The sequence below is a fragment of the Narcine bancroftii genome, chromosome 12, assembly GCF_036971445.1.
Source record: "Narcine bancroftii isolate sNarBan1 chromosome 12, sNarBan1.hap1, whole genome shotgun sequence".
Taxonomy (NCBI): domain Eukaryota; kingdom Metazoa; phylum Chordata; class Chondrichthyes; order Torpediniformes; family Narcinidae; genus Narcine; species Narcine bancroftii.
Genome location: NC_091480.1, coordinates 75377962 through 75405690, shown reverse-complemented (window position 1 = coordinate 75405690; position 27729 = coordinate 75377962). Strand labels below are relative to the sequence as shown.

The 27729-nt window shown below is 40.2% G+C and overlaps 1 protein-coding gene across 7 annotated transcripts in view; it reads right to left on the bottom strand.

Annotated features, from left to right (window-relative positions):
• Nucleotides 1-27729, bottom strand: part of LOC138747566 (F-box/LRR-repeat protein 20) — a 137051-nt gene that overhangs the window by 48537 nt on the left and 60785 nt on the right. For 5 of the 7 annotated variants that reach the window (XM_069906895.1, XM_069906894.1, XM_069906892.1 and 2 more), the window contains exon 3: nucleotides 5792-5846. In XM_069906895.1, the coding sequence (XP_069762996.1) occupies nucleotides 5792-5846 (55 nt within the window). Of the gene's footprint in view, nucleotides 1-1428; nucleotides 1485-4216; nucleotides 4275-5791; nucleotides 5847-27729 lie in introns of those variants that run through there. The other 2 variants (XM_069906896.1, XM_069906897.1) reach the window with 2 other exon arrangements.

Below are 27729 nucleotides of genomic sequence, written 5' to 3'. Positions count from 1 at the left end.
AAGGTGCACACATACAAATATTTTTGTGTACTTGGTGTGCATGAAAATAAATGGAATCCTGAATCTAAACTTGAAAAAGAATAACTTTTCATCTAGGTCTCTAAGGAAGCTCAGACATCCGCCCAATGGGAACACAATCACAGGAAGCATCATAGCAATGTAACAGCCAAAATTACAAAGGTGGAGAAAATAACTTTTCTCACATTGACTTGAAATGGCAAAACAGCCTGCTGAAATAAAAATGTTGGGCAAGCTTTCTCGGTGGCCTTCACTTTAAAACTTTACAAGATCAACTGGAACAATTATTAATTCTGTTATTTGTCCATCTCATCACAAATGAAAAGGCAACAGTACAAATCTCAGATAAGGCAGATAACACACATACACCAATGAATCTTTTCAAACCAGACAATGCTTTTATATCTTTGTTGCACATGTGCATGTGAAATGCTTCATGGAGCAACGTTTGGTTCCAAGATACAGTATATAGAAGAACTTCTTCAGTGAGTTTCTGGGGTGAAGATATATGGCTTCCAACAACCCTTATTTATCTGAGCACCTTCACTCTGTCCGCATCAGTGATAGGGATCTCCCAGTGGCCACCCATTTCAATCCTGTGCTCCACTCCTGTGCTGATGTCTGTCCATGGCTTCATGTACTGTCAAACCCAGACCACTCATAAAGGAGCAACCTAATTTTCCATCTGGGCCCTCTCCAACCTGAAGGCATTAACATAGACTTCTCCGGTTTCTGCTAGCCCACTCCCCATTCTCCCTCTCTTCCCCATCCCTCTATCTTCTTTCCTCCAGGTCTCCACACCCTTCCTTCTCCATTCACAGCCAATCCCCTTCCACATTTGCTGGTGCTCCCCCCCCCCCCCCCCTTAACCACCTATTACCTCCTCCCTCCTTCTCCCTACCCCTACAACCCACCATTTTTTGGGCACCTGCCCACATTTTGTTCATACCTTGATGATGGCTCATCTTTATTTTTGCTACATAAAGGACACTGTTTGATCTGCTGAGTTTCTTCAGCATTTATCATCCATGTTAAGTACAAATTCTCCATAGGGCAGTTTATCCTGATTTTCACGAAACACAATTTTACAAGGAACATAGTCACACAGATAGAAACAGTTGTTTAGGAAAGAAATGGACCCTTTAGCCCACCATGAACATGCCAACCTTTTTGCCATCTACACTAATCCCATTTGACCATGTCTCTGTATTCTTCTATGCCTATTTAAGCATTTGTCTAAATTTCTCTAAAATGTAGCAATTGCATTATTTCCACCATCTCTTCTGGCAGAGGGTTTCAAATTCCATGCAAAAAATATTCCCTCAAGTCCCCTTTAAACCCCCTTTCCTCACACCTTAAATCCATGTCACTTAAATCCTTTAACAACTTCTACAGAGTTCTGCAGAGCACCTTCAAGAGTATCTTGTCCAGGTGCATCACAGCTTGGAATCAATATCTTGCAAAACTGCAGAACATTAAAAATTTTATTTTAATTCATCTAACAATTTTTTTCAAAATGTATAATATCCTCTAATCAAAGATAATTACAGGCAGAGCAATGTTATATTTTCTTTGGAATTAAAATCAAAGATTATTCTTCAATTCTCAATTGTGTGCAAAAAATTTTTAAATAAGAGTTTGAAAAATATTTCCTACCACTTAATTCTGTTTAATTTACTTAGAGCAAGTATTTCATACTTTGCAGATTATACAAATTTTAAAAAATCTAAGTAAACAACACAGTAACAGGCCCTGCTGGCCTTTGAGCTCGTGCCACCCAAAGACATCCAGTTCACCTACAACTCCCAACATTTTTGGAAGGTGGGAGGAAGCTGCACCATCCAGAGGAAACCCACACAGACACAGGGAGAACTTAACAGAGTGTGGGATATGAACCCGGGTCGCTGGCACTGTAACCGCATGACATTAATCTTTTTTACCTAATTGTGCGAACCGTGACACAGTTGAAATAAACTGTCGTATCTAAAAGTAATTTTATATTTTCTGTGTATTGATCTCCTTTCATAGTCTAGCTTTTCACATTTAAAGATTGCTCAATTTTATTTGAGGTAATGACATACATTAGAAAAGGCTGGCATCATAAGAAATAGGAGCAGAAGTCGGCCATCCGGCCCATCGAGCCTGCTCTGCATTCAATAAGATCATGGCTGATCTGATCATTGACTCAACTCCACCTACCTGCCTTTTCCCCATATCCCTTAATTCCTTTTTTATGTAAAAATCTGACACAACGTGCAATTGTATACTCCCTGTGAACATTAATCGAAAAACCTGGGAGTCAAACAAAAAGTTTTACTTCTGGAGTCTTTCCAATAGTTTTATTTGCATAGCTCAAAATGGAAAAGCAGAGAGATCCGTAGCCCCATGGCTAACAGAGACCAGTGTCATTTCCAGATGGACAGCTTTCATAAAACATCCACTTTTAATCTTTTACAGAGTAAGAAGAATTGAATGTTCGGTTTTAATTATGCTCCCAGCCTTTTCTTATATTTTTGACCTTGTATGAAATCATTTTTATTATCGCTAGTGAAATAGCAAAATTTAGACAATGGACTAATGAGCCAAAAAATATTGAAAACAAGACCGAGGGATATGCAGATGCACAGAATGTAATTACAATATTACAGGGTTACAATTGCCATTTTAAGTATGAACATAGGAAGTTTTAGAGAAAAAAAATGAGTTGTTGGAGGAACTCAGGAAGTTATAAAGGGAAAAGCTCATTATGTGGAAAATGGAAATCTGCAGATGCAAGATCTTTTTTTTGAAGATTTTTCCAGCAGTCACACAATACTGCTATTTATAAATATTCTCATAGTAATCGAAAAATCCTCTTAAATATTAATGGCTCTCTCGCAGAAGAGTCAAATTGTATGAAGTTTTTAAATAAACTTTCAACAAGTTTTTCCAAAGGGCAAATGACTAGAAATCGTTCGGTCATCTTCACGGTCCAGAAAGGCACTGCAATTTCAATATCTCAATCAAGAACTTAATTTCTTTAGAATTTACCAACAATGATCCCAAGTATTATTTTATCCTTTTGATCATAGCATCCAGAATGTTTCCAAATGTAATCATCTTGAATGTTTTTCAGACTTGCTTTAGTGGGTCTCCAAACACATGGCTCTTCACTAGTGTCTATTAGTCAAGTGTCTTTTATGTGCTGTAACGAATATCATCCAAAGTACTCTGGGCATCTGACCAGAACATTACACAATCTTAATGATGTTTCCTCCCACCACTCCTCCTCCTCCCCCAAAGTAAGTCGATAAATTGTGTGCAGAACCCTATGCATCATGTTCATTATTGTTCAGTGATTGGACATATTTAGGAGACCGTACTTCAAAGTTCTTTTCAAATTCACCCTCATCACTTTTGAAATCCAGATCAGATCCAACAGTTTTCTTATGTTGGCATCATTTATAAATTTGACCAGTTTATTAAGATGTTTAATGAATTAGTCTAAGGTCACAGCGTGGCCCAAGGCCAATGTTCAGGGAACTTCACTCAGCATTTAAAAATAACTTGTGTAACAAGCATGTGACAATTTGTACCCTTCGACTTCCTTTTCTGGACTATGTAAATATCTCAATCTCTGCATTTGCAATGGCTCTTTTCATTAACAGGATGTTGGGCAAGCCATAACAGTAAAGTACAAAGAAAACATGAGATTTTGACAATACAGAACAAAATCAAAAATCGAAAACAAACAGTATCTGAATGAACCAGAGAAGGTACAAAGCAACAATCCTGATCTCAAGTATAAAAGGATTAACCATGAGGAAATATAAGCCAGGTTTTAGTGTTTCAAAATAAATTGATAGTGGAAAGGGGAAGAAGTAGGTGACATTGTACAAAACATAAGAGTTATAGGATATGGTTAGATCTGCCACAGAAACCAGATCAACCTATTATGTCCCTACATACATGTTTTGCCTGATCTTTCAACTGCCCTTGTGCTTATTCACCCATTTTCCAGAAATCTGTGCAACGTTTTGCCATATTTGTTCCATCAGCCGTCACTGACATTTTCACCCAAAGACATGAAAAAGTAGTTCGAATATTAATTGCAAAATATACTGTGTATACTAGTCCCTTAGATGTTTCTACTTTCCACCCCGCCCCCCTGCAGATGCTGCCAAACCTGGTGATTATTTATATTTTCCTTTTTACTCACCAATACTTTCCTTATTGTGTTAGCCAAACACATATTTATACTTTCATTGTTGCCTTCAAATTTGTGGACTTCATACTAAATCAGTATGCAACAGTGGTGCTACAAAAATTAGAATGGTAACTCTCAATTAATTTATTCAGAGGTGACAAATGTATGGTCAATTTGTAAGAGAGGAAAGAAAATGTTACAATTGATTAAAATGTCACCATATGGAAAATCTTGCCTTTCCATCCACAATTATTACATGAAACTTTTTAGCTTGCTTTCTTCTTTTTCACCTCGGCAAGATATCAACACAAATTCAATGTCACAAAAAAAACATTGAAAGGAAAGACTAATATTTTAATTAAGACCCCATTCAAAAAACAGTGTCAATTGCAAAATTGAAAATACTTTGGCAGATTTCTTACTTTCATCAATTTCTTCATACTTGCCTAATCCTCAAAGTGAAATTCCTCTCCTTTAAAATAATTAAAATCAACCCAAATTTTCAAACAAATTCAACTGGAGATTGGCACTCATTTAATCTGATCATCTATTTATTAATAGACTAGAGGGGCCAGAAACACCAGGTACAGTAAAGTTGATCCACATCTATTGTAGATTCCAACTTAATGTCCATAATACAAAACATTTCCAGTTTAATTTCCCAGTACTGCTTTACTGCTGGACACTTTTTATGTAACTCCATTAAATAATGTTATAATCCATTGTGTGTGGTCTTTACAGCCCCAGCACAAAGAGTGTGCAGCTAAACCATTGAGAGGCAATGAAGTTTATAGACCAAATTTTGTCAATCTACTAATCAGTAATGTGATTTTGACAGTTGGGTTTAATGTCTGTGGCCTGAAATGCAACTTGGGATTTAAATTTTAACCAATATCCAACATTTTTTTTGCAAGAAGCCTACAAATAAAGCAGTTGAGCACAATATTGGGATCACACATTTCAGAGGCCACAAAAATCCATGGATCTAAACTCAACACACCTAATTCATTTCAATGGGGAAAAGTAAAAGACAAAGACAGGTCTTCTTCTTCTTTGGCTTGGCTTCGCGGACGAAGATTTATGGAGGGGTACGTCCACGTCTGCTGCTGGCTCGTTGGTGACTGACAAGTCCGATGCGGGACAGGCAGGCACGGTTGCAGCAGTTGCAAGGGAAGATTGGTGGGTTGGGGTTGGGTGTTTCCTCCTTTGTCTTTTGTCAGTGAGCATTTGGTAGTACAATGGACAGGTAGTCCATTGTAAAACATACCAACTAGGTTGCCCAAGTAACATTAGCTCATCGACAGCATAGTTTGCATTATTTTATAATGAATGAAGCAGTACTTTCCCTCTGTTACTTTTGTTATCAATGTTCTTTTTGCCTCTCCATCATTTGTTAAAGTTGCTCCTCCCTAATATTTCTACAATGCACATATTTCCAATTGTCAGCAACTCTTGTCAATTCTCCAGGCCTTGATTTCATCAGGGCAAAAAATTCGATATTCATTCACTCCAATTTGCTGAGCCAGAGGGGATGGTGTGAATTGTTGCTTTAAAAAAAATGTTAGAAGATAGTTAAAGAAGTCTTACCCTGGAAACTTGAGCAGAGCGACACAAGGTGACGACATCTAGAAAGGAGAATATTCTGTGGGAAGAAATAAAGAAACAGCTTAAAAATAAATTGGCACAAATACACAAGTGATTTCATGTGCATGTAGGTTGACATTGTTAAAAAGCTCCTAAATAAAAGGGGGTGAGGAATTATAAACAAAATATATAACTTTATGCATAACATTTTGATAACCAATATCCAACTTCAGTGAAACCCTGATTTTACACACTCCGATTTAACGCAAATTTTTAGGATGTTAGGTCAACGTTGGGTCAGTTTCAATGATGATTTTCTTGAACCCTGCCTTTTCGTGATGACATTTTATGGACCCCCAACAATCGCAATATAATGGGGCCACATGAACTCAGAAATTCTAATGGATTGGCATTTGACTCACTACATGCTAATACCTGTATTATTGGACTAATATTCGAATAAAATTTGCTATCTAGCACCAAAGTCATTGGTGGACCTGAATATGCAACAAGCATAAATGGCAAAATTAGATCAGATTCAAAACTTGCACAAGCTCTTGCACAAATTACACATTTACTTGAATAGCCCACTGCTCAATATACTCCCGAACTGATGATCAGTATCAAAGGTAAACTATGTATTCTCCAAATAACTCAAGGTCTCAATAGCAGAAAAAACATTTTGTTGGAGAACCCAAAATGTTCTTGCCTGAATGAATAAATCATCTGGAATTTGTAAAAGGCTACAGGAATTGGCATGTTTTTCAAATGATTACCCAACAATTTCCATAGTAAGTTGGAAAAAGAGAGTATGTTCTCAGGATAAAGGTGACTACATAAAAGGGGATTTCTTCATTCAGAGGGTTGTGAGACTTTGAAATTCTCTACCCCAGAGGTCAGGAATGCCAAAGCTTCTAACATATATATTTGTGCATGCATGTGTTTGTCTGTTCTCCATGCAAATCAATATGGAGCACTCTAGAAATGTCCAAGGAGGTTCAGTAGGGATTAAATTCAAAGTTCAAAAATTTTTTTAAGTTTATTAGATATGGCTCAGAAAAGAAAACTACCATCTGTGGCTTTAGCTTTAGATGCAGAAAAGGTGTTTGATGGATTATAATGGGATTATTTATTTAAAGTACTGAAAGTTTTTGAAATTCCAACAAATTTTATAAATTGGATAAGAGCATTATATAATTGTCCAAAGGCTAAAATGATTACAAATATTAAAATCTTTTTTGTTGGAAAGATCGTCTAGACAAGGTTGTCATTTATCCCCTTTTTTATTTGCATTAGCAATAGAACCTTTAGCCGAGGTGATTAGAATGGATAATGAGATTAAAGATTTTAAGATAAAATATAAAGAACACAACATTAATCTCTTTGCAGATGATGTAACACTATATCTTACAAACCCTGAAAGCTCATTAAAAAAAAGTAAATGATCGATTGGTGGAGTACGAGTTAGTATCAGATTACAAAGTAAATATTGATAAAAGTGAAGTGATGCCAATGATGGAGGCATATTATGTTCAAGTCAAGAAAAGGACAAAATTTAAATGGCAGAACAATGGAATTAAATACTTAGGAATTAATGTTAATAAGAATTTAAATAATTAAACAAATTACATAGCTTTATTGAGAAAAATTAAAGAATAAGATGCAAGGATTTGTCAATTTCTTTCCAAGGAAGGATTAATTGTGTGAAGATGAATATTTTTCCAAGAATACAATAACTTTTTCAGTCTTTCACAATTTTTGTACCAATAATATTTTTTCAAGATTTAAATCATAGTATAAGATTATTTATTTCGCAGGATAAAATCTCAGATGGCATTGAAAAAATTAATATGGAAATTTGATCGAGGGGGACTTTGAATGCCGAATTAAAAAAAATTATAAAGCAGCTCAACTTTGATTTTTGTCTTCTTATTATCAGATCGATAAAAAGGTTGCATGAGTGCAAATTGAAATGAGTAAAATAGGAGAAAGTAATTTTGAACATATTTTATATAAATGGCATGCGGAATTATTAAAAGGGAAACTAGATACACTACTTTTGAGGCATATGTTTAAAGTATGGAATGGAGTACATATAGAAAGAGGAATGAAGAATTATCAGTTGGGTAAAATGATGTGAAATCAAAATCCTTTAATTCCTTTACGGTTAATAATCGTTATTTTGATGTTTGGTATAATTGTGGAACAAAAAGAATAAGAGATTGTTTTTTGGGATCCATTTTTTTGACTTTTGACCAATTAAAAGATAAGTATAATATACCACATAATACTATTTTTTCTTATTATCAACTTAAATCATACTTAAAAAGAAAGTTAGAGGAATTTTAAATATCCAGAGCAAAGTCCATTTGAGTATCTAATAACTGATATATTTATTGAAAGATGCATTACCTACATTACCTATATACACACACACACTTTTTGATATATATATCACACACTCATATATATATATATATCTCTCTCAAATTACAAGAGGCCATTCATAAAAAGGATTTATTCAAATCTAAATCCAGATGGGAAAAGATTTAAATATACAAATTCAAGAAGAAGTATGGTCAAAATTATGCTATGAAAGTGTAACTAATACAATGAATGTTAGATATCAAATGGTACAATTTAATTTTTAACATCAATTATATTATACTCCATACAAATTACATGCACTTCATTCAAATTGTTCTGATCAATGTTTTAGATTTAATAAAGAAGTAGGTTCTTTCCTGAATGGGCCAGCTCTTCAGCGCTTGACGTCCTGCTTTGCGGAAACTGCCAAAATGTTTGGCCTGGAAGTCAGCCTGAAGAAAACTGAGGTCCTCCATCAGCCAGCTCCCCACCATGACTACCAGCCCCCCCACATCTCCATCGGGCACAAAAAACTCAAAACGGTCAACCAGTTTACCTATCTCGGCTGCACCATTTCATCAGATGCAAGGATCGACAATGAGATAGACAACAGACTCACCAAGGCAAATAGCGCCTTTGGAAGACTACACAAAAGAGTCTGGAAAAACAACCACTGAAAAACCTCACAAAGATAAGCGTATACAGAGCCGTTGTCATACCCACACACCTGTTCGGCTCCGAAACATGGGTCCTCTACCGGCACCACCTACGGCTCCTAGAACGCTTCCACCAGCGTTGTCTCCGCTCCATCCTCAACATCCATTGGAGCGCTTACACCCCTAACGTCGAAGTACTCGAGATGGCAGAGGTCGACAGCATCGAGTCCACGCTGCTGAAGATCCAGCTGCGCTGGCTGGGTCACGTCTCCAGAATGGAGGACCATCGCCTTCCCAAGATCGTGTTATATGGCGAGCTCTCCACTGGCCACCGTGACAGAGGTGCACCAAAGAAAAGGTACAAGGACTGCCTAAAGAAATCTCTTGGTGCCTGCCACATTGACCACCGCCAGTGGGCTGATAACGCCTCAAACCGTGCATCTTGGCGCCTCACAGTTTGGCGGGCAGCAACCTCCTTTGAAGAAGACCGCAGAGCCCACCTCACTGACAAAAGGCAAAGGAGGAAAAACCCAACACCCAACCCCAACCAACCAATTTTCCCTTGCAACCGCTGCAATCGTGTCTGCCTGTCCCGCATCGGACTTGTCAGCCCCTCCATAAATCTTCGTCCGCGAAGCCAAGCCAAAGAAGAGGTTCTTTCCTGCATGCAGTTTGGCAATGTGAAAAGGTAGGTAAGTTTTGGAAGGATATAAGTATTTTATTGGGATGAGTTTTGAAGACGCAAATTTTTATTAGGAGATATTCCCCAACTGAAGCTTGATATTTATCAGAAGTTTTTAAGTGTAGCGATAGCAAAGAAAACTATTGCTGTGACATGGAAATTGGGTGATATGACTGGAATTGGTAAATGAGAGAAAATAACATACAATTTACAAAATCTACCAGAAAAATTTGATAAGATTTGTAAACCCTACATGAATTTTATTGCTATGACTTCACCTACAGCGTCCACCACTCCCCCATCCAACCTGCCCAAATTAGTTCATCGTTTTAGATTATTATGTAAATTTGCAATTAATTAATTAAAAGATACAAGCTTATTAAACAGGCTTTTCTTTTTTCCCTACTTTTTTGGGTCCGAAAATGTCCTCCCAGAATCAGTGTGGCTTTCGCGCAAACGTAGGAACTACTGACATGGTCTTTGCCCTCAGACAGCTCCAAGAAAAGTGCAGAGAACAAAACAAAGGACTCTACATCACCTTTGTTGACCTCACCAAAGCCTTTGACACCGTGAGCAGAAAAGGGCTTTGGCAAATACTAGAGCGCCTCGGATGCCCCCCCAAGTTCCTCAACATGGTCATCCAACTGCACGAAAACCAACAAGGTCGGGTCAGATACAGCAATGAGCTCGCCGAACCCTTCTCCATTGACAACGGCGTGAAGCAAGGCTGCGTCCTCGCACCAACCCTCTTTACTATCTTCTTCAGCATGATGCTGAAACAAGCCATGAAAGACCTCAACAATGAAGACGACGTTTACATCCGGTACCGCACGGATGGCAGTCTCTTCAATCTGAGGCGCCTTCAAGCTCCCACCAAGACACAAGAGCAACTTGTCCGTGAACTACTCTTTGTAGACGATGCCGCTTTAGTTGCCCATTCAGAGCCAGCTCTCCAACGCATGACGTCCTGTTTTGCGGAAACTGCCAAAATGTTTGGCCTGGAAGTCAGCCTGAAGAAAACTGAGGTCCTCCATCAGCCAGCTCCCCACCATGACCACCAGCCCCCCCACATCTCCATCGAGCACACAGAACTCAAAGCAGTCAATCAGTTTACCTACCTCGGCTGCACCATTTCATCTGATGCAACGATCGACAACAGACTCGCCAAGGCAAATAGCGCCTTTGGAAGACTACACAAAAGAGTCTGGAAAAACAACCACCTGAGGAAACACACAAAGACCAGCGTGTACAGAGCCATTGTCATACCCACGCTTCTGTTCGGCTCCGAATCATAGGTCCTCTACCGGCATCACCTACGTCTCCTAGAATGCTTCCATCAGCGCTGTCTCCGTTCCATCCTCAACATTCACTGGAATGACTTCATCACCAACATCAAAGTACTCGAGCTGGCAGAGTCCACAAGCATCGAATCCATGCTGATGAAGATCCAACTGCGCTGGGTGGGTCACGTCTCTAGAATGGAGGACCATCGCCTTCCCAAGATCGTGTTATATGGCGACCTCTCCGCTGGCCACTGAGACAGAGGTGCACCAAAGAAGAGGTACAAGGACTGCTTGAAGAAATCTCTTGGTGCCTGCCACATTGACCACCGCCAGTGGGCTGATATCGCCTCCAACTGTGCATCTTGGCGCCTCACAGTTCGGCGGGCAGCAACCTCCTTTGAAGAAGACCACAGAGCCCACCTCACTGACAAAAGACAAAGGAGGAAAAACCCAACACCCAACCCCAACCAACCAATTTTCCCTTGCAACTGCTGAAACCGTGCCTGCCTGTCCCGCATCGGACTTGTCAGTCACCAACGAGCCTGCAGCAGACGTGGACATACCCCTCCATAAATCTTCATCCGCGAAGCCAAGCCAAAGAAAAGAAAGACTTTTTTGGGTGGGGGAGAAAATATAAAAAATGTATTTTTTGTGTTGCAGTTTTTACTATTCTTATTTTATGGATAAATACAGTACATGTTTTGACACAAATGAAAAATAAAATTTAAAAAAATATACATTTATGCAGAATTACCATGGTTTTTTGGGGATTTTGTTTCAACCACGTAGTCAACAACTGAGTGTTTTATTTCCCGGTATCCTGGTAGTTAAATGAATTGAGGCAGAGGTTGATATATACTTAGGGGAAAGTGAAAAGTTAGGGAGCTCAAACATGAATTATAGCTTACGGATAGCTGCAGAACAGACTTGAGGGGGAACTAGAGCATGCATCTATTTCATAAAATTATGTTCCAATGGTGGCTGGAAGGTCACAACAAATGAATGCATGAAAGTAGTAACAGATCAACCGAGTCAAGATTAAATAAGGCAATAGTACACAGATAAAACTAAGCAGTCATTGCAAAACGGAAGGGTAATAGGGTTCAAATGTCAGCTCAGAGGGTAATGGGGAACCGGGTCAACTGCTTTCGTCATTTTGATGCTTACTTGGAAGTAAAGATATCACATCCAATTCTGAATAAGCACCATTCTGAAGTAAAGGAATCGAAAATGGTGATGCCAAGGTAGAATTTATTTTTTTTTGTTGATAACAGTTCTCAGATTACTTTGCTGTAGATCAGAATATCAATCTACCAGGAATTTGTTTTAAATTATTGCAAATGCTGAAATCTAGAAAGTGTTTTTATTTGAAGTCTTGGCAATACAAGAGGTTGAGAAAGAATTGGGACAGGTAAATTCCTAGCCTCAAAGTACCACATGTGTTTCATGTTGAGAAAGTCTTGAACCCCTTCTCGGATTTGTGCAGAATCAATTGATCTCCTGATCTCTAAACAATTACTAAAGGATGTAGATAAACTAAAATGAATAAAATTAGCATAGATATTGAACAATCTTGCTTGATTAATCATAACTGTGCATCAGCCAAGTATGACTACTCAAAGTCTGTTTTAGTGATGAAAACAGGATATTTACTAACATCTGTGGAGCAGTGGGATTTAAGAGTACCTTGAAAGTGGTGTCACTGGTGGACAGGGTGGTCTGTAATGGATGTGTTAATATCAATATTTAAAATTATAGAATTATATATATTTTTGGTAAAGTTATTGTGGGTTTGGAACAGGGTCACGGACAGATGCTCAATACACTCAGAAGTGAGGTATTTTTCGGAGACGATGTGTCTTGGAAAGACAGAGCTATAGAAGAATTTAAGTGGTCTTAATTGAAAACTCAAGTACTATGTGTGGATCTTAAAAGCATTTTTGTGTACAGTCAACATTATGCTGGCAGCTGTTTCAAAACTCAAGTACCATGCGAGTGATCTGTGCAGACGATTCAGGGTTACCCACCAATAGTTTTGGACTAAGACGAGGTAAGATGTTCTGAAGAAATGAAACTGAATCAGTGATGATGTCATGTAACATGATTTTGAGAAAAGATATTACTGAAGAAATCAGACATTTTGAGTCAGTTGGAAGGAACCGTACCTCCTATGCAGACAGGATTGCTTTCTCTGTCAAGTAGTAAAGTTTCAAAATCCTTTGAAAAGGATCTATGTTCTTCTTAAAAGAAGGAACACCAAGTGGTATTTTCAAAGAAAATAGCCACCGACTGCTCTTTTAAGAAGAGAGGCAACCTCATTTGTGTCTACAGGAATGATCATTTTTGATTAAGTTTGACATCATCGTGAAAGATATAGACTCCCCAACTCCTAAGGAAAATAGGAGGAGGTTTGTGGAAAAAAAATCACCCGTATGGAGGATTGAAGAACTTTGTTCGTATGAAGGAACGTTGTTTTATAAACGACTCTACAAAAGGAATTTGTGACTTTTAAAGAAGTCTTCTGATTATTATTGCTTTTCAGCAACAATTTAAAAAGTCTGATGCTTCACTCTTGCTCTGTAATTACTTCTCAACCATAATTTATAAAGATCCTCAAGTTCAACAAGATGTTTGAAACTGGACTTTAAAAATGACTTTAAAAAAAAATCACTTAAACTGTAGTAGTTTGGGATTTAATCACACACATATATACATTTGCACATAGTGGGGTTAAGTAAGAAATGTTATGTTAGTAATAGTTTAATAGAAGCTTATTTTGAATTTATCATTGTCTGGTGACTTTCTCCATTCTTGTTCCTTTGTTAGTTTGTAACAGGTCATAAAGGCTTTCGGTACATTGGCCTTCAGAGTATTGAGTAAAGAAGTTGGGGGTCATGCTGCAGATGGACAAGTCATTGGTAAAGCCTATTTGGAGTAACTTGTTCAGTTTGGTTACTGTGCTACAGAAAAGATAACAAGCTGAAGAAGGTGCAGAGAAGATTTACATGGATGTTGCGAGGACTTGGTGGCCTGAGCTATTGGGAGAGGTTAAGCAGGCTCGGCCTTTATTCTTTGAAGCGCAGGAGGGTGATCTTAGAGGGGTGAATCAAGTGAATGCAGAAAGACTTGAACCTCTGTTCTTGAGTTACAAATTCCCCTACTCTGGGTTAAAGGTGAGGGGGAGAGATTTCATTTTTACACAAAGTGTATGGAACGGGCTGCAGAAGAGGTGGTTGTAATGTTTAAGAAAAAATTTGATGCTACATGGATAGGATAGCTTTAGAGGGATTTGGTCAAACACAGGCAGGTGGGATATTTTGGTTGGCACGGGCAAGTTTGGCTGAAGGGCCTGTTTCCATGCTGTATGACTCCATTAGGATAGTTGGGGGTGGGGTGGTGGCAAATGAAGGGGAGAAGGAGGTAGAAGAATCAAAAAGCAAGATATTGTGCTTATGCCATGACTAATTGGTGTGACAGATTATGTTGTATTTTATATTGTATATAGATCGATTTTAAAGGAGATAAATAGTGGCAGGTTTTTTTTAAAGCGGAGGTCCCATACAAACGCTTCAAAACAGATCTCATTTAAATTACAGTCTGGATCCAAGTGCCTTTGCAAAAGCTTTGGGGAGTGCCTATAGAAGACTTCACTAATGGACTTTAAAAATGACTTTTTTTTATAATCAAGCTTAAACTGGGATTTAATCACACAAGCATACATACACATTTGCACTTAGTGGGGTTAAGTTTAGAGTTAAGTAAGAAATGTTATGTTGGTCATAGTTTAATAGAAGCTTATTTTGAATTTATCATTGTCTGGTGAATTTCTCCATTGTTGTTTCTTTGTTAGTTCATAACAAGATTTGTTAGCTTGTAACAAAATTTGGGACTTGTCTCCAGGGTTTAACCAAAATTGAAGCTTAAGGTGGTCATATCTGATCAATTAATATTTGATTTATTTAGTTAAATTTCTTAATTAAAAAGACTTATTGTGTGTGTTTATAAACAGCACTGCAGATTTGCAGAGGGTAAAAAAAAAGGATGAGCTGGTGCTTATCGTTAAAGAGTTGAAACTTACGGAGATAAAAGTGTCAATGAGGATAATTGAGATCCAAAAAATTATGGCTATAATGTAAAACAGAGTATTTATGAAGAGGAAGTATTAAAATAATTTCCTGAGAGTAAATCTCTTGAGCAGCAGTTACAGCTGAGAGAGATGGAGCTAGAAAAAATTAGAATTGAGTGTGAAAGAAAGAGGCAGCATGAGCTGGAGTTAGGAAAACAGATTAGAGGGAGATAGAAAAAATAGACTGAACAGAAAAGGAGATATGCGGCAGAAGAAGCAGAAAAAAACAGGAGATTTGAAAGAGAGCAGGGAGAAGCACCAGCTTCATCTCTTGGTCTTCATGAGAGTTTTATGACTACGAGGGAAGTGAAGTTAGTTCCTCTATTTAATGAGGCTGATATTTATAAATATTTTCAGCATTTTGAAAAAGTGGTTGAGAGTCTGAAATGACAAAAATGCCAATTGTCCCTCATGGTACAGAATATAATTAAAGGGATGGCTCAGCAGGCTTATTCTGCCCTGACAATTCAAGAAGCTGATACAGTGAAGAAAGCTGTGCTTAGGGATCATGAATTGGTTCTGGAAAAATTGAGGAATTTTAAAAAATTGTAGGATCAGTCTTGTATGGATTTTGCCCATGATAAAGCGGTGTCCTTTGACCGACGGTGCACATCAAAGAGTAAATAAGTATAACAGACTAAAAGAGTTGCTGTTAGTTGAGGAAATTAAAAGGTATGTTCCTAATGATATAAAAACATATTTAGATGAAAAGGGAGTGACAACTTGGCAAGAGGCTGCTAAGTCAGCCAATGAGTAACTCACAAAGTTAGATTTATACTCAATAAAATTTTCCAAAAGTGTAATATGGAATATCCACAAAGGGTGGAAACTAAATGAGAAAATAGTGATAAAGGTAAAGTAGAAAGAAAGCAAGAAAAGGAAAAGAACTTCTGGTCCATTTTGTAACTATCTGTTAAGAAACCAGGTCCTGTGGTGGTGAACTGTTTTTCCTTGAAGAAAAAGAGGGAATAGGAAGCAGCACCAGAGGGCCTGTATTCAAAGAGATGAAACACAAGGAAGAGAAAAGGGGTCTGGATCTGTTGGTAAAATTAGGAAGGAATTTGAATATTTCGTGTCAGAGGGGAAAGTTTCATTAAAAGAAGGATCACTGCAGGTAACAGTGAAAATATAGTACAACTCCGATTATTCGAAATGGTCAGGATAAACTGTTTTTTCAGAGAACTGGTCAATTTTTAAAAACAGCCCAGTTGCAACAGCAAATCACTTGTTACGATATTTAAACAACAACAAACAACAAGGCAAGGCTTTTTAAGCATTAAAATAATGTTTAATTTTCACCAACACCTCCCCACTGAGGCCCAACTTGTGCCAGGAGCCCGAGGTCCCCGGTCAGTTCAGCTCCAAAAAAATTTTGGAGTATCCTCGTTTTTCCAAAAATTTTCGGATAACTGAGGATTTCAGAGCATCCAATTTTGGATAATTGGAGTTGTACTGTACTTCGAGATACTGGGGCAGCTCAGTCACTTGAGAGTTAGACAGTGTTTTGGAGTTAGTGATAAGACTGCCACAGGTGAAATCAATTTGATTAAAGGCTTTGGAAGTGATTCAGAATTGAGACCTTTACACAAAACAATGTTGAAATCAGAATTAGTTAATGGACTTGTTAAAATAGGGATCAGATCAAGTTTACCAGTGGATGGTATTTTGTTGCTATTAGGAAATGATTGGCAGAGGGGAAACCTGTCCCTGCAGTGAAGTTCACAGATAAACCCATCATTGATGAGACAGATTTGGATATAAACCGAGCTTGTGCAGTAACGAGAATGATGGCAAAAAAAAGATTGCCAGTGAAGGATTTCACAGCAGTCTGTGAGGAACAGCAACAGGAAGGATATGATGAATAGCCATTTAAAAATTTTATTTATTGAATCTGAATTCTGATTTTAAACCCTAAAAATCACTTATCATTATGTCGAAAAGAGTTTCTCGAGAAATAGGACCTGGTCTTATGGAAGTGAGAAAAAAAGTGCTGATGAGGAAATTAATAAAGTGCCAATTGGACATTATATTAAGAAAGGGTTATTAATGAGACAATGGAAGTCATTTGAGATCCCTGCTAGTGAAGAATGGGCAATTGTTCATCAACCATACATGGATGAAATTTTGACTTGGCTACATAGTACACCTTGAGGTGGTCATCTTGGGGTAAAGAAAACTTTATGTTATGAAACAATTTTACTGACCTAATGAGAAAAGATGTTTGGACATTTTGTAGGACCTGTCATACTTGTCAGGGTCCACTGTTCCTTTAAAACTTACTCCTGCTTTTGGAGAACCTTTTTCTAAAGTTATTGTGGATTGCATTGGTCCATTATCCAAAACAAAAACTGGGAATTAATACATACTGAATAAATACATCACAGCTGCAGTACCACAGGTATATTCAGCAAAATTATAAATCATTTACTTGATCTGCGTTCACTGATCATTGCTCAAAGACAGCTCAAACAATTTAAACACACCAATCTCAGATTCCTGAGAACTGCCTGATGCTTCATTAATTCAGGTAACCACATTTAAAGTCACTGTACCACTATGAAGAGGAAAATTCTCACCAAATGTGCCCTTCACAATTTCGTCTACCTCATCACAGATAACGCAACTAACCATTCCCTGTTCATAGCTGAAATGCTCTATCCCAGTCAACACCCTGGAGAACATGGTCTGCAACCTTCATTCAGCCTTTTACACTATAATTCCCTCAGTGCTGGTCAAGAAGCTCCAAACCCTGGGCCTCTGCAATCCTCTCCGCAACTGGATCTTTGATTTCCTCATTGGAAGATCACAGTCAGTACAAATTAGTAACAACTTCTTCTCCTCACCATCAATACAGGTGCACCTCAAGGATGTGTGCTTAGCCCACTGCTTTATTCATTATACACCCATGACTGTGCAGCAAGGCACAATTCCAATGGTATCCACAAATTTGTCGATGACACCACAGTTGTCGACAGAATCATAAACAGCGATGAGGAAGCCTATAAGAGGAAGATGAATCAACTCATTGCGTGGAATCAAACCAACAACCTAGCACTCAATGTTTGCAAAATGAAGGAGATGATTGTGGACTTCAGAAGGAAGTCTGAAGAACACAAACCAGTAATCGTGAAGAGGGTTAAGAACTTCAAATTCCATCAACATCTCCAAGGATCTGTCCTGGAGTCTCCATGTCAATGGAATCATAAAGGAGGCTCGCCAGTGGCTATTCTTCATGAGGCGTTTGAGGAGATTCTGTCTGTCACAGAAGACTCTTGAAAACTTCCACAGGTGTAGCGTGGAGAGCATTCTGTCTGGTTGCATCACTGCATGGAATGGAGGTGCCAACATTCAGGACAAGAAAAAACTTCAGAGGGTTGTTAACTTGGCCTGCAACATCACAGGCACCAGACTTCACTCCATCAAGGACATCTACATGAGGTGGTGTCTAAGAAAGTAGCCTCTATCCACAAGGACCCCCACCACCCAAGCCATGCCCTCTTCACTCTGCTACCATCTTGAAAAAGGTACAGGAGCCTGAAGAAGGGCATTCAGCAACACATGGACAGCTTCTTCCCCGCTGCCATCAGATCCCTGAATGATCAATGAACCAGACACTGCCTTACTTTGACTTTTCAGGCACTATTTGTATTTATTTTTGGTAAGGTGCTTCATATGAATGTTTGCTCTATAATGCTGGTGTAAAACAACAAAATTCTGGTTCGAGCCCCTATGACATAATCATATTCTTCCTCTCGTGTTGTGACCAGGCTACATGGAGAACTCCAGCTGAGAACTAAATATTTTACTTATTTTTTTAAATCAAGACCCTTTTGTCCTGTTAATGAAGGCAAACATCCTATGTACCCTCTTAACCATCTTTTCTATCTGCAGCAATCATTGGACATGTACATCCAGATCACTCTGTTCTTCTGTACTTCCTGTCACTGATTTACATAGCCTAGCCTTGTAAATAGGCCACTCTCAATTTTTTTTTAGTAATGCCCCCTTAAGACTCTGCTCAAATTTTATAGGGCCCCTTCCCTGTGAAGCACTCAAGTTTTGGAGCTTCCGTACTTCTCACCTAAGATGACAAGACATAGGAGCAGAAATAGGTTATTCAGCTCATCGAGTCTGTCCTGCCATTCAATCGTTACCTGATCCATTTTCCCACTCAGCTCCATACTTGGCCTTCACTCCATAATCTTTGATACCTTGACTAAACAAATACCTATCAATCTCTGCCTTAAATACATCCAATAACCTGGCCTCCACAACTGCCTGTGGCAACAAATTTCACATATTTACAAACTTATCTCTCTGTTCCAAGCAGACACCTTTTAATCTTGGAGTTGTACCCTACTGTCCTAGACTCTCCCACTGTGGAACATCTACTCTGTCAACACCTTTCAATATCCAAAATTTTTCAATGAGATCACTCATCATTCTTCTAAATTCCAAGGAATACAGGCCAAAGCTGTCAAATGCTTCTTGTATGACAACCCTTTCATTTCCAGAATCATCCAAGTGAACCTCCTTTTAACCCTCTCCAATGACAGCACATCTTTTCTTAAATGAGGAGCTCAAAACTGCTCACAATACTCTGTGATGTCTCACCAGTGCCTTATCGAGCCTCAACATCATATCTCTGTTCTTATATTCTACTCCTCTTGAAATGAACACCAGCATTGCATTTGCCATCTTCACCATCATCTCAACCTTCAGGCTGTCCTGCATGAGAGCTCCCAGGTCCCTTTGCATCTGGGTATTTTCAATTTTCTTCCCATTTAAAAAAAAGTCTGCTTGTTTATTTTTATTTACGACTGTGCACTTTCCGACACTGTATTTTATTTGCCACTTCTTTGCCCATTCTCCTAATCTGTTTCCTCAACACTACCTGCTCCTGCACCTACCTTCCTATATCTGCGAAATTAGCCTCAGAGTCATTCATTCCATAATCCAAATCATTAATATACATCATAAATTGTTTGCAACAACGACCCTGTGGAACACCACTAGCAACGGGCAGCCAATCAGAATATGATCTTTGTATTCCAACTCTCTTCTTCCTGCCAATCAGCTCTATCCATGCTAGTACATTTCCTGTTATACCATGGGCTCGCATCCTGTTAGGTAGCCTCACCTAACAAATGCCTTTTGAAAATCCAAATACACAACATCCACCGCATCTCCCTTGTCATCAGCCTGCTTGTCATCTTCTCAAAGAATTCCAATAGACTTGTCAGGTAAATGAGGCTTTGGCCTATTCTGTCATGTGCCTTCAAGTACTCCATAGCCTTATCCTTTACAATCAACTCCAAATCTTCCCAACCACTGACATCAGGGTAACTGGTCTAGAATTTCCTTTCCACTCCCCTCCCCCACCACCATGGGCTGACATTTGGAATTTTCCAGCCCTGTTGGATCATGCCAGAATCTATTGATTCCTGAAAGCCTCCACAATTTCCATGATTACTTATTTCAGGACCCAAATCTCTCCATCTGGTTCGGGAGATTTATCCATCCTTAGACCATTCAGCTTTCTTAGCATCTTCTCCCTTGAAATCACAAGTGAACTCGCTTCCCTTCCCTAATACCCTTTGACATCTGGTACATTGCTAGTGTCTTCCACAGTGAAGACTGACGCAAAATCCTCATTTTGTTCTGCTGCCATCTCCTTATTTTTCACTATTATTTTCGAGTGGCCCTATATCTACTCTCACCTTTTATTCTTCATACACTCGAAGGTTTTTATATCTTCTCTGATATTATTTCCTAGCCTACTTCCATACTTCATCTTTTCTCTCCTATGAGTTTTATTTATTACCTTCCAAGTCACTAAAAACTTCCCAATCATATTTCTACTGATTTTTTCCCCCTTGTATGCCCTCTCTTTTGCTTTCACATTGGCTTTGACTTCCCTTGTCACACTTCCTCTTTTTGCTATGTATTTATCCTGCACCTTCCCCATTTCTTGCAGAAATTCCATCCATTGTTGCTTTGCTGTCTTCCCTACTAGTGCTTCCTTCCAATCTACTTTGGCCAGTTCCTTTCTCATGCCACTGTAAAAAAAAACATAAAAAAATTCCTGTTATCCATCTGCCAATTCTTTGCCTTTCTTACAAACTGAAGGCCACCGCCACTATCGCCACCACCGGCAGCACTAATCTTGTCGTCTCTAAATTTATCAAATCATACTTCTTATTCCAACGTTACTGCACAAGCTGATTAAGACGACGCATTTAAATTGAATTCCTCAAGAGAGAGCCACAAGCAAAGTGGACAAACTGATTACAGTAAAAGCCCCATTATCTGAAATTCAAGCAACTGGTAACCTCAAGCAATCAGCCAAAAAAAAGAAAATAAATAAAAAAATTAAAATAAATAAAATAAATAATTAAAACCAAAATAAAAGTTTTAAATTGTAAAAGTAACTGTTCTCTCAAATAATACAAGTTAAACGAGAAAAGCTGCAGATGCTGTGATTGCAGTTTACACAGAAATGCTGGAGAAACTCAGCATGTCACAATGTAGCTCAAATACATTAACATTTCGGGACAGATCCCTTTATCAAGCTATGAGCAAAAAGCAGGCGGCGCAGCAGACGCCCCCCCATTTTATTAAGGCACTGGAATAAAATGATGGGGTGTTTGTTGAGCCTCCCTGCTTTTTTTTCTCATATCTGAATGAAAGGCTCAGGCCCAAAATGTTAGTTATGTATCTTTAACTTTGCTACATTACAAACCTGAATTTCTCCAGCATTTTTGTGTGAACTGCACTTCACTGTCTGTGCTCCAATTTGAGAAAAGGATATAGCATTAATAAATGTAATGTCTTATCAACATTAAACTATAGATAAATACTGACTTTCATCCAAACACTGACCAAACCGCACCACTTAGCTTAAAGTGTTGCTTCAATTTTAAACTTCATTAACAGTACTTCATGCAGTGAACTGGGATTCACTGATAGTGTGTTGTGCTGACGGCTGGCTCCGCCCCCATCTGCTCACATATAACCCAGAACCCTTCTGAAGACTACCATGAAACCCTATCTATCATGAGAGCTTTTATTTATGCTACAATTTTATTAGCTTATTCCCTAAATGATGGAAGAGGTACTCAAGCTTGGTATGCTACTGATAGACCCTCTGTCCACCGACATGGCTGAGGAGTTCACATACTGTCTGGACTACTTCCAGGCCTACCTGAACGCGGCCAGAGACAGCTTCCACACCGATGAACTCAGGAGGTCTGCACTCGTTTGGAGGGTAGGGACAAAAGGGTATGCAGTCATCCGGGACTGCGCTACATATGATGCTGCCATCGAGGCATTGAAGGTTTGGTACCTGAAGTCGCAAAACAAGGACCTAGCGAGGCACCGACTCACTCTACGTCACCAATGGCCAGGAAAGACCATCGATGACTACCTGCTGGATCTATGGATGCCTGTCAAGAAGTATAGATACGAAGTGGCTACGGGCTGCATTCATGAAGAAGAACAGACCCGAGACACTTGAGTCGCAGGGGTCCGCTCAAAGTACGAGGCAGCGATTGCTCAAGACAGACCTGGCTAGCCACGTTGAACTGGCCAAATCGTTGCAACAGGTCAAGCTCGAGAATGACGACCTCGACACCAGCGAGCTCGCTCACCTAGGTGACCCCTTCCAAGGATCGGCTGCTCCCGTTACCCCAACCCTAACAGCTGACACTTCCCGTGTCAGGGAGTGCTTTCTCTGCAGCAGGAGCCAGCATCCCTCATCTCGTTGCCAGGCTAAAGACTCTGTGTTCAAGCTGTGGCAGGAAAGGGCATTGGGCGAGGGTTTGTCACGTGAGGGTAAGCCCGGAGAAGTCCATGGCCTACACCGCTCCCAGATCCGATTCCAGTCCCAAGCCGTCTGCCCTAAATTCACCCGATCCCACTTGCTGCACTACACGCCGACGGAGTATGGCAGTGAGGAAACGGAGCGAAAAGGCTCGGTGGCCATCTTGCCACAACTCAAATTCAAACTCGGCACAATCATCGTCGGAGGAGAGAGGGTAGCCATCTTGCCACACCATGAGGCCAACGCCATCTTACCCACGCAGGGCAACCCAGGACGGTGGGGGCCATTCGAATGAGGAGTATGGAGTCTCAGGGGACCTAGCCTCGGTAGTCCTAGTTCAGGACAGACCTCACCAGCTCCACAGTGAGTGTGAAGGTAAACGGACATTCCACTAAATGCTTGATCGACACAGGCTCTACTGAATGCTTCACAGACTTACAGACTATGCAAGAATACAACCTAAAAATGTTTACTTCCAATTACCGCATATTCCTTGCGTCTCATTCGCATTCTATACGTGTTCAACAACATTGTATCGTACATCTATCATTCGAAGGGGGGAATTCTGTTAATTTTGCCTGTATATACTTGATGAATTGTGCACTCAGGTATTGTTGGGTCTGAACTTCTTGTGTCTCCTAAAAAGCGTGACCTTGGAGTATTACAGTCACCTCTCCCCGTAACAGTTTGGAACGGAGGGCACCTAAAATCAGAACCCACATGCAGCTTCTCTACACTGAATATCGACCCCCAACCTTTCTTCCCAAATTTGTCCTCAGACTGCAAATCCATTACTACCAAGAGCAGGAGGTACAGTACAACAGACCTAGATTTTATAAAGTCTGAGACACAATGCCTGCTCAACAAAGGTAACATCGCACCTAGCACCAGCCCGTGGAGATCGCAAGTGGTAGTGGTAAAGGGGGAAAACAAGTCCAGGCTAGTAATTGACGATAGCCAAACTATTAATCGGTACCCCCTCCCTTGAATGTCGGACATAGTGAATGATATTGCGTAGTATTGGGTCTATTCGACCATTGACCTGAAAGCTACTTATCACCAGCTGCCAATCCGTTCCAAGGAGCGTCCATATGCAGCATTTGAGGCTAACGATCGTCTCTATCAATTCTGGAGGGTCTCTTTCGGCATCACTAATGGGGTTGCTATCTTCCAGGAGCAGATGGACAGAATGGTGGATGAGTATGGGTTGAAGTCTACCTTTCCCTACCTCGATAACGTCACCATCGATGGCCACACCTTAGAAGACCATGAGGCCAACCTCCAGAGTTTTCTCCACGCGGCAAAAGCCCTGAACCTCACTTATAACTCTACAAATGCGTGTTCAGGACTAAAGGGCTGGCTATCCTTGACTACCTGGTGGAGAATGGCATCATTGTCCCCAATCGTGATAGAATGCACCCCCTGTGAGAGTTTCCTGTTCTCAAGACCACAAAGGCTTTGAGGAGATGCCTGGGGTTTTCTTCATATTACGCCCAGTGGATCCCTCAATATGCTGATAAGGTTTGCCCTCTCTTAAAAGTCACTAATTTCTCCCTCTCTGCTGAAGCCCAAACAGCTTTTAACTACCTCTGAAACCACATTGCGAAAGCCACCATGCATGTGGTTGACAAGAATGTACCTTTCCAAGTGAAAAGCGACGCTTTGGTCATAGCCCTGGTCGCTACCCTCAACCAGGTGGGCAGGCCTGTGACATTTATTTCCTCGGACATTACAAGGCCATGAGCTCTGGAACCCATCTGTGGAAAAGGAGGTTCAAGCTTTTGTAGAAGCCGTGAGGCATTGGAGACACTACCTGGCTGGTAGGAAATTTACACTCCTCACTCACCAGCACTCTGTTGCATTCATGTTTAATAATGTCGAGAGGATCAAAATCAAAATTGACAAGATTGCCAGGTGGAGGATTGAGCTCTCCCCTTACAATTATGACATTATCTATTGGCCAGGAGCCCTTAATGACCCTCAAGATGCCTTATCCAGAGGAAGCTGTGCCTCTGCACACACCGGCCAACTGCGGTCTATGCATAATAAGCTCTGCCATCCAGGGTTCACCCGCATGGCTCATTTTGTCATGGCACACAATCTGCCCGACTCCATGAAAGAAGTCAGGAAAATGACCAGGTCTTGGCAGGTCTGCACAGAGTCCAAGTCGCTCTTCAACTACCCCGCAAAGACGCACCTGATCGAGCCATCCAGGCCCTTCGAACGGCTCAGTGTCAATTTTAAGGGACCTCTCCCCTCCACGAATGGGAACACCTTCCTCTCTATCATTGACGAGTACTCCCGCTTCCCGTTCTTTATTCCATGTCCAGACACATCCACTTTCTCAGTCATAAAGGCCCGAGACTCCATTTTGTCCCTGTTCATGTATCCCAGCTATATTCATAGTGACTGGGGTTCATCCTTTATGAGTGACGAGCTACGTCAGTACCTGCTGGTGAGGGGCATCACATCCAGCAGGACTACTAGCTACAACCCCCAGGGGAACGGGCAGGATGAAAAGAAGAACACCAGCTGTCAAACTGGCCCTGAAGTCAAAAGGCCTTCCAGACATGCTGGCAGGAAGTCTTTCCTATGGCATTCCATTCCATCCAGTCGCTACTACATACCGTGACCGACGCTACACCTCACGAGCTCCTATTAATTTGTGAAAGAAGGTCAGCATCAGGAACTACACTCCAACCTGGCTCACCACTTCTGGTCCAGTCCTTCTCAGGAAGCATATGAGGAGAAGCAAGACTGACCCCTTTGTGGAAAGGGTGAAACTGCTCCATGCCAATCCCACATATGCCTAGTGGAGTACCCGGATGGCAGAGAGGCCACCGTCTCCATCAGGGGCCTGGCACCCACTGGAACAGAGGCTCCGTTGCCTCAAGTGCCCTGCAAGCCAGGGAGCTCATTCTTGCCACCCCCAGTCAGGGTCTCAGGGAATCTGGTTCAGGAGGAAAGTGCATCCCCCTCCACCATTTAGCCGGAGACCCAGCCCGCCTCTCCTCCTTCACAAGGGGACTAGGAGACCCAAGGAGTTCAAGGCCCTCCACCAGGATCTCCAGACCCCCGGACCCCTTAAATCTGTAAATATGTAAATAACTGTATATTTTACAACTTTTTTTTCTGATCCCATGTTCTCTGTCTTCATTCACAGACCCTAAGTTCTACAGGAAGGGGTGAATGCAGTGAAATGGGATTCACTGGTAGTGTGTTTTGCTGATGGCTGGCCCCGCCTCCCAGCTGCTCACATATAACACTGGTTTCCCATCTGAACCCAGAACCCTTCCAAAGACTACTGTGAAACCCTACCCATAGTTATAAGCTAATAAAAGCGTTTGTTCTCCTTCCAGTCATGAGAACTTTTATTCACGCAACACTTCCTTAATTGGAAATCTTCTTGGATTTTCAGAAATCATTTGACAAGGTGCTGCACAAGAAGATGCAAAACAAGGCAAAATTCAATGCCTTTACTGTTCCTAGCATTGATAGAAGATTGGCTGATTGGCAGAAGGCAAAACAAACTGGAATAAAGGGGGCCTTTTCTGGTTGGTTGACTAGTGGTGTTCCACAGGGGTCAGTGCTGGGTGCACTACTTGTCACCTTGTATGTTAATGAATCAATGGTTTATGGTCAAGTTTGCGGATGATAAAAAGACAGTAGAGAGGCAGGTAGTATTGAGGAAGTATTAGTGTTGAGAAAGTATAGAGTCTATAGAAGGACTTAACAGGTTGGGAAAATGAGCAAAGAAATGTTAGATGGAATACAGCATAGGGAAGTGTCTGGTCATGCACTTTGATAGGAGGAATAAACAGACTATTTTTGTGTTTCTAAACCCTTGGAATGTTAAACACTGACTAGAGTTGGCAAGGTTGAGCAGCAAAATGTTTTCTGTTTTATTTCAGATTCCAGCATTTGCAATTTATTATATTTTCATTCACTGAATTATCTACAATCTCCTGAATGGCAAAGCAGGCTTGGGAGGAAATTAACTTCTATATCTGGGGTCTTAAGATACTGGCATGAAATTGCTACTTTTCACTGAATGACCGTATGAGTGAAGATGGCTGCAAACCTGTCCATATATCTTAAATAAATGCAAAATTTTTCTGTCAGAGAATTTGACAAATTAGTCTTTCTGAGCAATCTGGATAAAGTGTGGAACACATTAAAAGCTGATCCAACCCAGAAAGATGCTGGTTTACATTTGCAACACTAATAAAATTTAATGTAAACTTTAACAAAGCTAACTACAAATAGAACATTCAAGTGGTCAATCTAGATACAGCATTTAAAATGAATAATTTGTAACTGACAAACAAGAGTATAATGTTGCTCCTATTCACTCCTTGGTCACATTGGAGAATGGGTGGTCTGCTCTACTACAGCATTACTGAGACCACCCACAAATTGGAGGAACAACACCTCATCCTCCATCTGGGTACGCTCTAACCGGATGGCATTAACATCGACTTCTCTTATCGACATTTGTTAAATTCCTCTCTCCCCAACACCCCCACCCCCCCACTTCTTTCCTTGTCATCTTTCCCAAGCTTTGTCCCTCCTTTCTCGCGGCTAAAATCAATTTTCACCTCTCCTCTTATCATATCCTTTTGTTGGTTTAGAATCCTCCCCCGGCCAGCACTGTCTCTATTTCTTGTTTTTTTTTGCTTATTCCTTGAAAAAAGGGCTCAGGCCAAAAAAAAACATTAGCAATATATCTTTACCTCCTATGGAGACTGCACGACCGGGGTCCGCTGTGTTTTTACTACAATCACAGCAACTGTGGACTTTCTGGAGTTTCATTCTGCTCTACTATTATTCTTTCTCTAATTACAAGTGCTCTTGGGCACCTGAAACTGATAAAGAAAGCAGTTCTCTCAACAGCACTACTTAAATTAAATAAACAGTTATGTCCACAAAAGCATTGTAGGATTCAGATTTTCCCAGCTGCCCCAAAGTGCCATGTCAATTCATTACAAACAAAACAACAGCTTTC